This window comes from Neophocaena asiaeorientalis, unplaced genomic scaffold (assembly GCF_003031525.2).
Source record: "Neophocaena asiaeorientalis asiaeorientalis breed wild unplaced genomic scaffold, Neophocaena_asiaeorientalis_V1.1 scaffold51, whole genome shotgun sequence".
In the NCBI taxonomy this organism is placed as follows: Eukaryota; Metazoa; Chordata; class Mammalia; order Artiodactyla; family Phocoenidae; genus Neophocaena; species Neophocaena asiaeorientalis.
The window spans coordinates 3,330,626-3,344,738 of record NW_020173335.1 but is presented as its reverse complement, the minus strand read 5'-3'; the positions used below and the strand labels follow the sequence as shown (position 1 = coordinate 3,344,738).

Sequence of the window (14,113 nt, the reverse complement as noted above, 5' to 3'; positions counted from 1 at the left end):
GTCTCTGAGACTCGCGTGCGTGCGTGTGTGTGTGTGTGTGTGTGCGCGCGTGTGTGCGTGTGTGTGTGCGCGCGCGCGCGCGTGTGAGAGCGGGGAGAGGGAGAAGCGCGCGAGGGTGAGTGTGTGAGTGCATGGGAGGGTGCTGAGTGTGCCGAGGCGCTGGGACCACAGCGGCAGCCTGCTGGAAGCTGCATCCAACCAGTCTCCGGACTTCGCGAGCGGGGACCGGGCGCAGGGCGGCAGCCACCCGCAGGACCTTGGAAATAGGGATTCCTCTGCCACCACGTCGGGTTTCTAGCAGCTCGGTGCTACATTGCTGTCTCAAAATGCAGAGGATCTAATTTGTCGAGGAGAACGGCCAAAGAAGGAAGAGGAGGAAAAGGGGGGAAAAAAAGGGTATTTTGTGGATGCTCTACTTTTCTTGGAAATGCAAAAGATTATGCATATATCTGTCCTCCTTTCTCCTGTTTTGTGGGGACTGATTTTTGGTGTCTCTTCTAACAGCATACAGATAGGTAGGTACCCTTTGTGCTCTGCTTTTGAATTGTGCATAATTTGGTGGTAATCTTTGTTCACGGTGGACAAATTAATTCATGTCATGTAGACTTATGTCATACCTTGACTGCATTCCAGATTTAAACTGCCTGGAATATATATGTTTTTCTTAAGATGAGGCAAGGGCAGAAGACTATTGCCTCTGATACAAGAGAGGGAAAGGGCTTCTCATTAATGACCCCCAGATTTTTATTCCTTCTGCCGTCACAGCATCTTCCGGTTTGTTCAGGTTCTGTAGGGGTTCTGAACGCACAGCTTGTGATCACTAGGGAGGGAGGACGTTTCTGGCCACCCACCTTGACCTCGGGCTCCCCTGTGCCTTGACCCTCGGCCTAGGATGCTGCCCTCCCCACGCACACGCACACGCACACGCACACACACACACCGGCTCCCGGGTCTGTGGATGTGTTTATTCGGCCTGCTAGTGTGAACGAGGGGCTCCGGGGCAGTCGGGCGCTAGCGGGCTCCCCTGCTTTCCGCCGGGCGCTGACACTGTCCTCCCGCTTGGTGTTTGTTCTTTGCAGGGGGGCTGTTTCCCAGGGGCGCCGATCAGGAATACAGTGCATTTCGGGTAGGGATGGTTCAGTTCTCCACTTCGGAGTTCAGACTGACACCCCACATCGACAATTTGGAGGTAGCCAACAGCTTCGCAGTCACCAATGCTTGTGAGTAAGGAATATTTATGTCCTTTCGGGGGGCCGCACGCGGAAAGCGGGCTGGTGTGTGTGTGTGTTCCTGCGTGTCGGTGTCGGGGCGCAGTGACTGCACGCGCGCGTGCGTGTGGCAGCGTCGGGGGAAGGTGTCAGCGATCGCGGGGACGCCCGCTGGCTGGGGCCTGGGGGGCGGTGAAGAGCCAGCGAAAGGCGGCAGGGAGTGTGCGCTCTGGGGCTCGGGTGGGGTGGATGTCGGAGGTGAGGTGGCGCCCTTGGGTGCAGGGCTACCGGCGTAGCTGGAGTCTTCAAGGCGAGCCCTTCACCCCTGTGCCCCGCGAGCACGCGGTGCCCCGGGGCGCGCCGTCGGGCTGCTGGGTAGACGCCACGGCCCCGGGTTGAAATCCGCAGGCCCCGCTCGGGGTCCCCGTGCGGACCCCGTGAGCCTGTTATGCTCCCCCGAGACGGGACACGTTGTCACAGCGGTCCCGCAGTGCGCTCGGCACCCGAGGCCCCCCGAGGGGCGCGGCGCGGCTTTTTTTCCCCGGCCGGCCGGGGCGCTGGTTCGCAGGTCGCGGGGCTCCCGCCGAGGCAGCGGGAGGAGAAGGACCCGAAAGCGGCGGGATGCGCCGAGTTCGGAAGGTGGAGAAGCCGCCGACCAGCCATTTTAGTCTTCGCAGCCGTTCTGCTCGTCCCGGCGCGGCGCGCGGTGTCCGGGAACCGGCCGCGGAGCTCCATCCAGGCCTCAGAGTGCTGGGACCCAAGCAATTAAGTCCCCGCGCGGTTCCGTGGGAAGGCCGGCGGGCCCGAGTCCAGGCGCGGCCGCCCCCGGACCCCCTGCCTTCTGCCAGCGGCTGGCATCCTTTCCTGCCGGCTGGGTTGCGGGGACTCTTTTCGGACTTGACGTTCTCAGTGTTTACTGCACAGTTGACAGTCTCGCGGGGGGACTTGCAGATGGCTCCCCTCCCACTCTGGCTACTTGCAAAGGAGCCCGCGGAACATGACCGCAGAGAAAGGCCGACCGCGGAGTCCCCACGGTAGACAGGCAGCTGGTGGCCGTCCCGCTGCTCCGTGATAAGCCTTAATCGTAGAGCCCATGGGTTAGCTTGACTGTAGTGTCAGAAACAGCATCCGCTCGGTTTGAAGCTCCCGTCCACCGAATGAATGAAGGAACGAAACCACTGGCTTTGACCGATAGAGCAGGGGTCGTCATCATGGTTCTGTTAGATGCTTAGAAGTCAACTGTTTATGAAAACCAGTTTAAGAGGATTTCAGTGTTGTGTGTTTTCTTCAGATGTTGGTTCTAAGTGAGAAAAGCAACTGGGCATGATGGGGAGGAGAGAGAGAGAAAGAGGGAGAGAGGGAAAGAGGGAGAGAGAGAGAGGCTTAAGTGGATTTGCAGTTAAAAAAAACTCCATAGAAGAATATAATAATATATATCTTGGAAAATTTATATATATATATATGTATGTATACAAAGAAACCGGCTGTAGTTTAAGTTTTGAAGGCTTTTATGCTTGACCTGTTTACTTATCAGATTTTGATTATTCATTTTATTTGATATCAGGTTTCCATTTTTTCCCCCTGAATTGTGAGTTTGACACACAATTGTGCTAAGTATCTGAGTGTATGTAATTGTATACTAGTGTGAAAATGCTGTGGAAAGTAATGAACCTAAGGCAAGACTATGATTATTGGAAGGATCTAGATTTTTAAAACAAGGTGAAAAGAATTTGAATATGGTCAATGACAGAGAAGTTCACTCATTGGTGAAAATCATGCCAGGGCCTGGCTGAGAGCACAGGAGATAGGTCCCCTGAAAGCAATGAATATGTCTTCATTCCAAATGCTGAATGACTGTGCTGGGCCTTTGTAAAGACTAAAAAGTAATGGTTAGGTAAGGTTAGGTGACTAGTTTAGGTCCTCAGTCTCAGTATTTTTGGATAGATTTATTTAATATAAATTTAATTGAAATAAGATATGTAGGCAGAAACTGTGCATATATTAAGCACATATATAAATCCATACATTTCCACAGAATGAGTATATCCATGTAATAAGAGATAGATTTCATTAAAAAAAAACAATTTAATTTGCTTGACCATAATTCTGAGAAAATGGGAAAATCAGATCTTCATTTTGCACAGATTTTTTTCTTGTTGTTTTTCTTAGAAAATGGAGCTGAGATAAAAGTTACATGTGTCCAGGTCTCAAATTTTCTCCTCCATGGATTATTCTAGGACAGTAAAACAAATGATGGTGAAGAATTGAATGCATTTTCAAGTTTCCAACACGGGAATTCAGAGCCATGGTCTCTGGAACTCCCGTGTTATATGTAGTCTTACTGATTGCTGAGCAGAGCTAGTTGAGGCCCTGGTACAGAAGAGAGACTCATTGAATAGAATTTTCTGGAGTTGACATTAACTCATCGACCAGGCACTCAATTTCTTCATTCCTTTGGGAATTTTACAATCCAGAGTTTGCAAAATGAAATGGAGTGTTTGTATCCTTTTTTTTTTTCCCAAGAGCAATAGAAAATGTAAAGTTAGTTTACCTCTTTTCAGAGGGAGAGAGAGAGAGAGATGCTTGTATAAACTACACTCACAAAGTTAGCAGTCAAGAAATGAATGGAGATCTCTAATATCAAATTTATTAAGATGAGTCTTGATCACTTAAATCGTGCTCAAGGCTTTTTCTCCTTAGCCTTTGTTTCCTTGTCTTCTCAGACAGGGGAGTCCATGATTCTTTCCTATATGAAGTGGAAGCAGCAATGTCAAATATGTTGATAGAAACCCAACCGACTTTCTTCCATTTCCTCCAGAAATCTAAGGAATTCTGCTTCTTAACTCCAGTATTGAAATGTGTATCATCAATCAGTGTTCATAAAGTAGCTTGTCCTTCCTCCGAGTTAAGCCATAAAAATCCCATAGGGTAAATTTAACCCTAAATGTAACGTATAAATTTAATATATTAAGAAAGCAGAGTTGTAAACCTTAATAATATAATTTCAAAATAGAAAAGATATTAGTCTGCTAATTTTAGTTGTATTCCTGAGATGGAGGGACTTCTTTGGAACTGCTGAGGCCGATGGGGCTTTCAAGGCCGATGGGGCTTTCAGGGTCCAGCAGGATCCATGGAATGGGTTAAAGTTATGCAAACGAAATGAAGTCATTATATTCTGAACTGCGTAAGTGACTGTGCAGGCTCTGAACTCCCTCCCACTCCCTCTTTCACAGTCACAGTGGGAATAATGGAAGGACCTACTTGTTCCTATTTGTTTCCATGGGTACCTGAGGAAAAAAGACAGATTTCCAATTTCTTACTTTCTCCTTTTATTTTCCCCTCCCTCCCCACTTCCTTTCTTCCTTCTTTCTGATTAGCTAGAGAGCCTACTAAAGTGAGGTGTTTTTTTTTTCCCTGAAGGTTGCTCAAACATAAGACTTCAATATGAGAAAATCCATGAAATCAGAAAAATAAATAAATTAGCATCTGATATTCAACAGTCGAATCAGTAATGGACCTCAAGAATTCTTTCCTTCCTTCCTTCCCCCCTGCCCCCTTCAGTATTTGCTGAGTGTCTTCTAGATGTCAGAGAATAAATGAATGCTGTTCCTATAGTAATTCATTTTTTCCTAACCTTTCCCCTCAATGCTCTTTCAAATAGTTTTCAAATCCTTATTGGCCTGGACGCCTTTCCTGTGCACTGTCTGCTGGGTCTTGTCTAAGAAGTTTAGTCTGAGGATGTGGAAATATTCTAGTAGTTTTTCTACAAAAGCAATTTATTACTGTAACAACATTTTTGTGAAAATAATAAATGTGATATTGGCATATGTGTATACACCACATATTGTGTATAGGTTAACAAAATCAACAGCAGGTTTTAGGCGAATACTACATATGTTTACATTCTAAAAAGTTTTAATAAGGTTTAATGTACTATTTACTAAAACTTTGTTTTAGTAAATTTGTTTTATTTTAAACAAAATAAAACTGTCTAAAAGAGCTATGAACATGAGTATTTGATCACATAGGGCTTTGGAATTAAAAATATTAAATAGTAAATGTCCTCTTCAAAATCTTTCCTATTTTTTACTGAAAGACTCTGACAAATAGCTATTAAGCTATTTAAAAATAATTTAATAGTTTCATATTTCAATTTCATAACAATAAATTATAAAAGTATTAAATTTCAAGAAACACCAGATAAAATCTACTTTTCCTCTAAGCCAGCAGATGGAGATGTTGGAGAAATACTGTTCTTTTGTAAAACTGCTGCGCACACTGCCTTTTGAAGCAACGTAAACCCATTCGTTTAGAGAGATGGAAGAAATATGTGTAAATGGCATCTATTTTGGAAAAACTCACTTAAAATGATGCGTTTGAAAAATAACTCCGAATTCCTTTTAAAAAGAGTGCCTTCGATTTTATTTTAAAAATAGATTATCTTCAATCTTCTTGTGAATTTGATTTGGAAAGAAATTCAGGAACATCATTGATTATAAATGCTCTTGGACGAGAGAGAATTCTAAAAGTATACTTTTTCCTTGGAGAAAGAATCAAGGCTTTTTAACCCTGACTCTTCAGATCTTATTTATTTACTTATTTTATGGGAGTAGAGTTGATTTACAATGTGGTGTTAGTTTCAGGTGTACAGCAAAGCGATTTATATATATATATATATATATAATTTTCCTTTATTGATTACTACAAAATATTGAGTAGAGTTCCCTGTGCTATCCAGTAGGTCCTTCAGATATTATTTTAAGGTATATTTATTATCATTGAATTTTAGTCATGAATTATTGAGACTGTGTATCTGTGTTCATCACATTAATTGGTGCTTGGTAAACCTTTATTACACTTTGCATGAATTGTGTGTGTGTGTTTGTATAGTTATATTATAATTATAGATTTTGAGTAATTATAGATTGGCTGGGCTATCATGTTTTGTCATTTTGTCGAGGTAATTACGAGAGCCTGGAGTTACCCACTTTAATGTATGCCAGAATTTCATAAAAGCAGAATCAACTTGGATGCTCTTAAGCGATTATGAGAATTTGTGGTGTGAATAAAACTGGGGACAGATGTACCAGAACACACTGCCTTACAACCTGGGGTGTAAATCTTCGATTATAAGCAATTGGAAGTTACAAAGAATGAAGTAGCTCTTAATACGTGAGAATAATTAATTTATCATTGGATTTTTTGTAGTTAAGCTTTCATACTCCATGTATATCACAAGAGAATTTCAAGAAAAGACATTATACCAAACAGAAATCAAAGAATGGCTTTGGTTGAAGTATTCTATTTAGGATGTGAGAAACTGAGTATTTAAATAAAAGTTACTGTATGAAACTATAGAAGCTTCATAGTACCAGGAATTTATTCCTGTGCTATTCCTTTCTGAGGTCTTGCAGACTTCAACCTGCTGACTCAAGAGGTTTCCCTTTCATGTCAAGCCTTTAAAGTGATGGGGTCATTGCACCTTGACATTAGGACCGTAAAATGCTGATTCATGCCAGAGCCCAGATTCTCTCGGAATCTCTTCCAAAAACACTCACACTTTCAGACGTTCTGGAGCCCTGACGATGTTAAGGAAGGCTGTAGAGGACCAGTTGTTCCCCGGTTATTCCATCAGGTGTTGCCGTATGGTTGACTTTTCAAAGAGCATGGTGTGTTTTCCCTCCTCTTCCTCTGTTCTCCTCCCTTTTAGAAAAAGTCAGTGAAAGTGCTTAATCTGAAGAACAGATGCTACTACAGGAAATAAACTTAAATTGAAATAGATTTTTTTTTTTTTTTTAGGTAAGCAGAGGATATACTCCACAGAGCTAAAATCTTGTATTAGATTTAAACATTTTATTGGGATGTTAGTGGCACTGAGTAAATTATATTTTTCTTCTTTAACTGAATTCTACTGAAGATTCCCCAGACATGATTAAAATCCTAGCTCTTTTATTCCAGCAATTTTCATTCAGATTTTCTGAGGTTTTCTCTAATGTTCTGAATAACTCATTACCAAATGTCTTAAGTAACTATGCCTCGTCAACACAATAGGAAAATTAGTTGCTGAATTCAAGGTTACCCACGATTTGTTTTCGAATCTCAAAATCACCCACGATTTAAAAATTTCCCAAAACTAAAAGGTTTCTCAAAGCGGGTTTCACTAATTTGGGAGAAAAATGAATGTGGTTCTTACAGAGGTGTCCATTAGTAGTCTAATACCTATTATTTTTGGTTACAATTCAATTTAAAGTATTTTGTCATTTTTGATAATGTTAATTTATAGAATGAAGGCATTTAAAAATTAACGTGGAGAATGAAAACATGCTTCTTAATGGCAGGGTCATGCCACTGCTGTCTTTGTGTCCTTCACGATTTTTTATCTATTCCACAGACTGCATATAGCAGAATTTCTTGTTATAGAATTACACTTGTTTAAGTCAGAATTTTGCTCTTACGCTACTTTTGGATTTCAGAAGAAAGAATTTATTTGGTAAAATCTGCCTCCGATCCTATTTAGATAGAGGTGTGATACGTTTTTCATTTTCATCTACAACTTAGATATGTTCAAAGTTATTATATTTATCCCTAAAGCTACATTGCTCTACGTTAAAATGCTTTGCTGAAATAAATGCTGTTGGGGCGATGCAGAAGCCATGTTGCAGTGGTTAGAATACAGGGCTCCTTTCTCAGGGCCCTGAAGATTACGGGTGTGCCCCACTTCCATTTGTGTTTTGGACTTTCCACAAAAAGTGACTGTTCATATACCCCGAATAGCCACAAAATTGTCTTATCTCCCCCCAGCCCCCCATCCCCAGGATATTATACACCACAGTTTTCTGTGAATTCCTTCATTTTTTATTTAAATTAAAAAAACTCCAATATTTATTTTATTTTATTTTTAATTAATTTTTACTGGCGTATAGTTGATTTACAATGTGTTAGTTTCTGCTGTACAACAGAGTGAATCAGTTATACATATACGTGTATCCACTCTTTTTAAAATTCTTTTCCCATATAGGTCATTACAGAGTACTGAGTAGAGTTCCCTGTGCTCTACAGCAGGTCCTTATTAGTTATCCGTTTCATATATAGTAGTGTCAATCCCAATCTCCCAATTTATTTCTCCCTACCTCCTTTCCCCCTTGGTAACCATAGCAAAATTTTTACAAAGCACGAATTACAAAAATATATATTTTTAGAGATATTTGAGAATGAGAAATTTATAGACACAGTTTCTTACGGACCAGTTGCTTTAATATTTGCACTAATGGGTGTGATTCTTTTAGATGCGTGCCTTTTTTTCTTTTTTGTATTGGCAGTTTATCCTTAGAATTTGTTTTCCAGTAATTTAGCTATTTTTATCCTATTGATAGCTTGCTTCAGCAAAAATAAAACCCAACTTGTAATTATAGTTTTATTTTTCATATGTTAATTAACATAATATTGCAAAAAATCATCCAAAATGCTTAGTACTAATGTGTAGTTTAAGGTTACAGACAGTTTTAAAATGTAGAACCTTGACAATTATAAGAGTCTTCAACTGAATAGAACAAGTAGGTTTGGGAGATAAGGGTTCATTATAGAAGGGGATTTATGAGGAGATAGTTTCTTAGATTGTTTTACTTTTCACCTCAACATTTCTTAAAGAAATGACATATACCCGTCACAGTTTTACTGTTTAAATTGTTATTCAGAATTTTACTTTATAGTTTTAGTTATATTAATATCTACATTTTTTCCCTGATTTTATTTTAGTATGTACAGTATGAGCCCAAACTGAATTGAATTGAGAAATGCCTGAATTCTAGCTTGTCTACAGTCCTCTGAACAGGGCATCGTATTTCTACTGAGCTATTTACCCTTTGTGTAAAGTTAATTTCAAACTATAAATACTATGGTATTCGCTTTATGCTGCTCTGATACTTGTACTCTGATCAAATTTCAGTACCTCAGAAGGTGTCCCTTCAATGCAAATATTTTTCGTCTAATCTTTATAAAAAGATATTCAATGCAAATATTTTCCGTCTAATCTTTATAAAAACCCAGTGATACTGATTGAAGTGATAGAAATATGTTTATATAAACTGAGTATATCTATGCTTATTATGAAAACATAGAGAAGTGTTACCTAATTCTTCATCGCTACAACATAATGTGGCCTTGGTCAATCATTTCTAACTTCAGCATAAAATTAATTGAAGCTCATGTTATATAACTTGATAAAAAAAAAGGTTTTCTCAGCCCTTAAACCTTTTGCAGCTGATACTAAGACTTTGCATTAAAATACTCTTTCAGAATTAGTATTCATTTTACAATCTCCCTTGCGTAAGTATTGGGTCCACTGCAGTAAGAATATGTCAGCAATATGTGATTATGTATTTTTTATTGTTTATGCAAGAATAAAAGGATAGAATGAGCATTTTGAAATAATTATTTTCACGCCAAAAGGAAAAAAAAATCCTTTGTTGTAGATTGAAATTGCAAGATTTCTTAATGTGTCAGAAGGGGACTGTGGACAAACAGGAAAAATTCCAAGAGGTAGTGTAACTGGGTGTACTAGGCAGAGGAGATGGAATTTGGAACTGGGAAGTTTTTCCTTTTCTCTCTCTTTCTGTTTCAGCTTCTCGTTGACCTGGTGTTTGCTTAGTTTGCATGGCTGCAGTCAGGCTTCTACACTAACATTGAGCTACTATAAAACACTGAATTCTTATCATAATATTACTTTTGATAGATAGAATTTGTTAGATACTATTAACTACTTCCAGAGGGAGAAAAGAAAGAAAAGAAACATTCTGGATCCCTCATAGGCAAAAACACCACTTTCAGGCACTTTATTATTCTAGGCTGGTAAAAGAGTCGTTCTAGGTAAAACATTGACAGAAAAGTTTCAGAAAACGCTGTAGCTAAAGATATGTAATGTGGAACATACTACTAGGGTTTGCATTTATGAAAGTCATAATAAACTTCATCTCCTGCTTGGGGTTCCTGAGATGACTTAGCAACGCAGCAACTGATAAATGCTAATAGAGCTTATCAGCAGAACACAGAAAAAATTGTCTTTTAGTTTGTTATCTGGTGGTGATTTATTCTCCTTTGTCTTTTTTTGTTTGCGGTACGCGGGCCTCTCACTGCTGTGGTCTCTCCCGTTGCGGAGCACAGGCTCAGCGGCCATGGCTCACGGGCCCAGCCACTCCGCGGCACGTGGGATCTTCGCGGACCGGGGCACGAACCCGTGTCCCCTGCATCGGCAGGCGGACTCTCAACCACTGCGCCACCAGGGAAGCCCTATTCTCCTTTTTTAACATCTAGATAATGGTCATTACAATTCTAGATATATTTAAAAATATGTTAGCATGTCTTACAAGAATATTTAACAAAATTAATGATAATTCTTGAATGATATATAGGGTTTTTTCTCATTAAAGTTAGTCACGCAAAAAATTATTGAAGCGCAATTTGGGACTGAAACGCAGAACACAATGAGTAGTTTCAATCTGAAGAATAAAGATTGTCAGGGGTAGGGGGATCAGTTTAGTCCATGTATTGGGGAATATTGTCATCTACATTTTAGTGGCACTAATTTGGAACATTTAAAACATATTCCTCAAAGGTTTCTTGTAAGCTATTTATTGTGAATTGCAGGTATTGAAAAGGACTGCCTGTTTTCAATAATCCAGCTACCACAGAAGTAGCTCCTGGATTCTAGAATGAGAGGAAGGCTTCCCTTAAAAAAAAAGTCTCTCCTCCTCACAAGAATTTGGCAAGGAAAGTTCTGGAAGTGCCGATCTCCAGCCGTGGTAGGGAAAGTGTGTGTTTGCTAGTTTTTCTAGAGAGATACACTTCAGTTTAGGGCATGAGTTTCTTCTTTATTCATATCTTATCTTGTGCTTGGGAGGAATTGAAAGATTTCAATCTCATTTTCAGTTTGTGTATGAAATGGAGGTATTGAGCTTTGTAATTCCTGAGCATTTCACAGTTTGTAGCTTTATTCGTTTTATCAGTTTTTAAGTTTTTACTAGTTTACAGTGTTATTATTAATTTCCATCTGGAGAGGAAATTTTAGGAACAGAGGCGACAATTCAGAGGGAATATCGAGGAGCAATAGCGTTTCAGTTTTTTTCTTTATCTTTCAGAACACAGACAAGTCAAGAATCGTCATCTTAATGATAAATGCGCAAGCGTTTTCTCTACAAAAATAAAAGACGATGCTTCTTTGCAGTTTGCAGTCATGGTGTCCTGGGACACAGAAGAGCGTTAGTTGAGTCTAAACTTGGAACGGAATTCTGGTCCTACTGTTAGATGTGTGGCATCAGACAAGTTGTTTAGCGCAGCTAAGTCTCCGTTTCCACCTTTGTAAAAGGGAATCATACATTATAGGATTATTTTGGAGATGGAGAATAGGCGTAAAAGCCTGTGTTTGGCACATCTAAGTGCATGGAAGTTAGCGGGCTTGTTGTCACTTTCTGTGTTGAGATCTTCGGATGGTTTTGATAAGCACTTGTTGAGGACAGAGGAAAATGCATTTCTTGTTTCTTGCTGGAATCTTTTTCTGCTGTTCGTATACCAGGGCAGGACTGTTGGGTGACGAAGAAGAGACTAACGAAACAAACCGCATAAGCCCCTTAAAGATATGTTTAGCACGCTAAAATAGGAGAATGGTTTTTAAAAATCAAGATGCTGAAACTCAAGCAGTATCACCATGTCGCATGTCACTTCCAGGAGGATGTTGAACAGTTTGGGCTGTTCATCCCTGGTGGGGCTTTCAAGCACATAATTAAGCTAGCTACACACATTGTCTAACTGTGCACATTATAGATTGCTCATGACTTATCTCACCTCATTAATTAAATTATATTTATTTAAATGAAAAGCAGATGAGAGAACCCAAGCTTTAGAACCAGACAAATGTGTGTCTGAGTATGATTAGGAGCTTTATGACACAAAGCGTGCGTTTTTCTCTTTTGTGGGATGAAGCTGTCTCCTCATCACGCCTGATATTGTTATTGGGGGTTGAAATGAGAAAATAAGAGCCTTGATTAGTTTGTCATAAGTGACCCCAATATTCCCTTCTTCCCTGTATCCCAGCCTTTTACTGTGAACCAAACAGTGTGCTTGGAGAGGTGGAGGAAAAGAAAATGGAAATTCTTGTCTTCAGGGAGCTTATATACTCGATAGCTTTATATTTATGCATAACTTTTGTCTTCTCAAAACACTTTCCTAGCTGTTTGGTCTTCACTGTAGCTCTGTACGGTTTATAGGATAAATGGAATTATTATTATACCCATTTCCAGGTGAGAAAACAAATCGGAGTTGTTCTAAGCAACTCTAAATTTGTGGAGGAACTTCTTTTAGAAAACACATCTTCTGCTTCCTGGGTCGGTGTTTTCACAGTGTCAGAGGGCAACGCAGCCAGTATACTAAAATGAGCAGGTGTGGTTTGAAATTACGGCTCCAACATTTACCAGTTGTGAGACTTTGTATATATCAGTTAAACTTTCTAATCCTGTTTCCTCCTCTGTAAAATGGGGCTATTATAATACCTGCCTCATGAGGAAATCGTCAGATTCCAAAGATAATCATTGCTCCATATAAGACAGTGACTGACGCTGCTAATTTCAGTGATTTCCTGTCTCCCCGCGCGCATGTTAATTATATACACTTAGCTCCATGCTTTTAGAGGCATGGAGGGGAGACAGCTAAGGAGAGCTAACGTAGCTCTCTGTGTAATTTTTTAAATTAGTAAGCTTCTTTAATACAACCATTTGAGCTAATAGTGGAGACTAGGGTTTTATTGTTGTCATGTTTAGAATACTGGTGAATGCGCACATTTACCAAGAATTTTAATGTGTTCTTGATCCCAAAACAGATAAGCAGTAAGAACTAAAAATCATGCATGAGGTAAAGAATGCAGATTTGGGTTATCGTTAAGTGTGCATATGTAATACTGTTCAGTTATCCGTTCCACCATCAGTACATTTGAGCAAATAGAAATGACGGTGTCGTTGCCCATGACGAGGGTTCCACCATCAGTACATTTGAGCAAATAGAAATGACGGTGTCGTTGCCCATGACGAGGGTTCCACCATCAGTACATTTGAGCAAATAGAAATGACGGTGTTGTTGCCCATGACGAGGGTGACATTAGACACGGGACTGGCTCCTTATGGCTCCTTCCCTGTGGATCAGTCGTCTGCCTCTTACTGCATCCAAATCCATCACAGGATTCTCTTCTTCCTTTACCTTTCTAAAATTTTAGTAGATACCTGTTTAATGCCAATCTTTTAGGTAATGTCTCAGGTGACAAAGAACAAGATAAGGTTTCTGTATTGGAAATTATTCATGGGTGCAGAATTATTTTATGACAAAAGTAGAAGTAGTTAATCCAGGTCAGCTACATGATTTTCGTATTATCGTAGAAAGTAGTGTACTCATTGTTTCCGCGTCATTTATAAATATTATCGTATACCTTGGAACTAGATTTGGATCAAAGTGTCTTAAGAGCAGAAATGGTAACTATAAAAATTATGAAGAAAATATAAAAGAGGTAGAAGCTGAAAACTCATTGCTTGTATACTGACTTAGAATATATTGTTGAAAAATGGGGCAACTAAATGAGGAACTAGTGATATTAACTGTGATGTGAATTGCAGGTCTTTTGTAAACAATTTTAAGTTTTGAATCAGATTTGGAGATGATAATTTATTTTTTATTTTGCAAGATTTTCCTTTTTTTTGGCCGCTCTGCCAAAAGTTCTTCAATTCAGTTTGAAATATCATAGACTGCAGAAATTGCTGGGTAGTTTTATATACAATAATTTGATGTTGAGTAAATTATTTAATTATTATAAATACTATTTTAGTTTGTTACTGAAGGAGCAGGTAGCAAGTCTTACAATACTGTAATAC

General features: G+C 39.8%; 1 protein-coding gene across 3 annotated transcripts in view; it reads left to right on the top strand.

The window, feature by feature from the left end:
• Nucleotides 1-216: 216 nt before the first annotated feature.
• The window catches only part of GRIA2 (glutamate ionotropic receptor AMPA type subunit 2), a 168,599-nt gene continuing 154,702 nt past the window's right edge, over nt 217-14,113 (top strand). For 2 of the 3 annotated variants that reach the window (XM_024746134.1, XM_024746135.1), the window contains exons 1-2: nt 217-515; nt 1,080-1,220. In XM_024746134.1, the coding sequence (XP_024601902.1) occupies nt 428-515; nt 1,080-1,220 (229 nt within the window). In that variant the 5' untranslated portion in view covers nt 217-427. The remainder of the gene's footprint in view (nt 516-1,079; nt 1,221-14,113) is intronic. The other variant, XM_024746133.1, reaches the window with a different exon arrangement.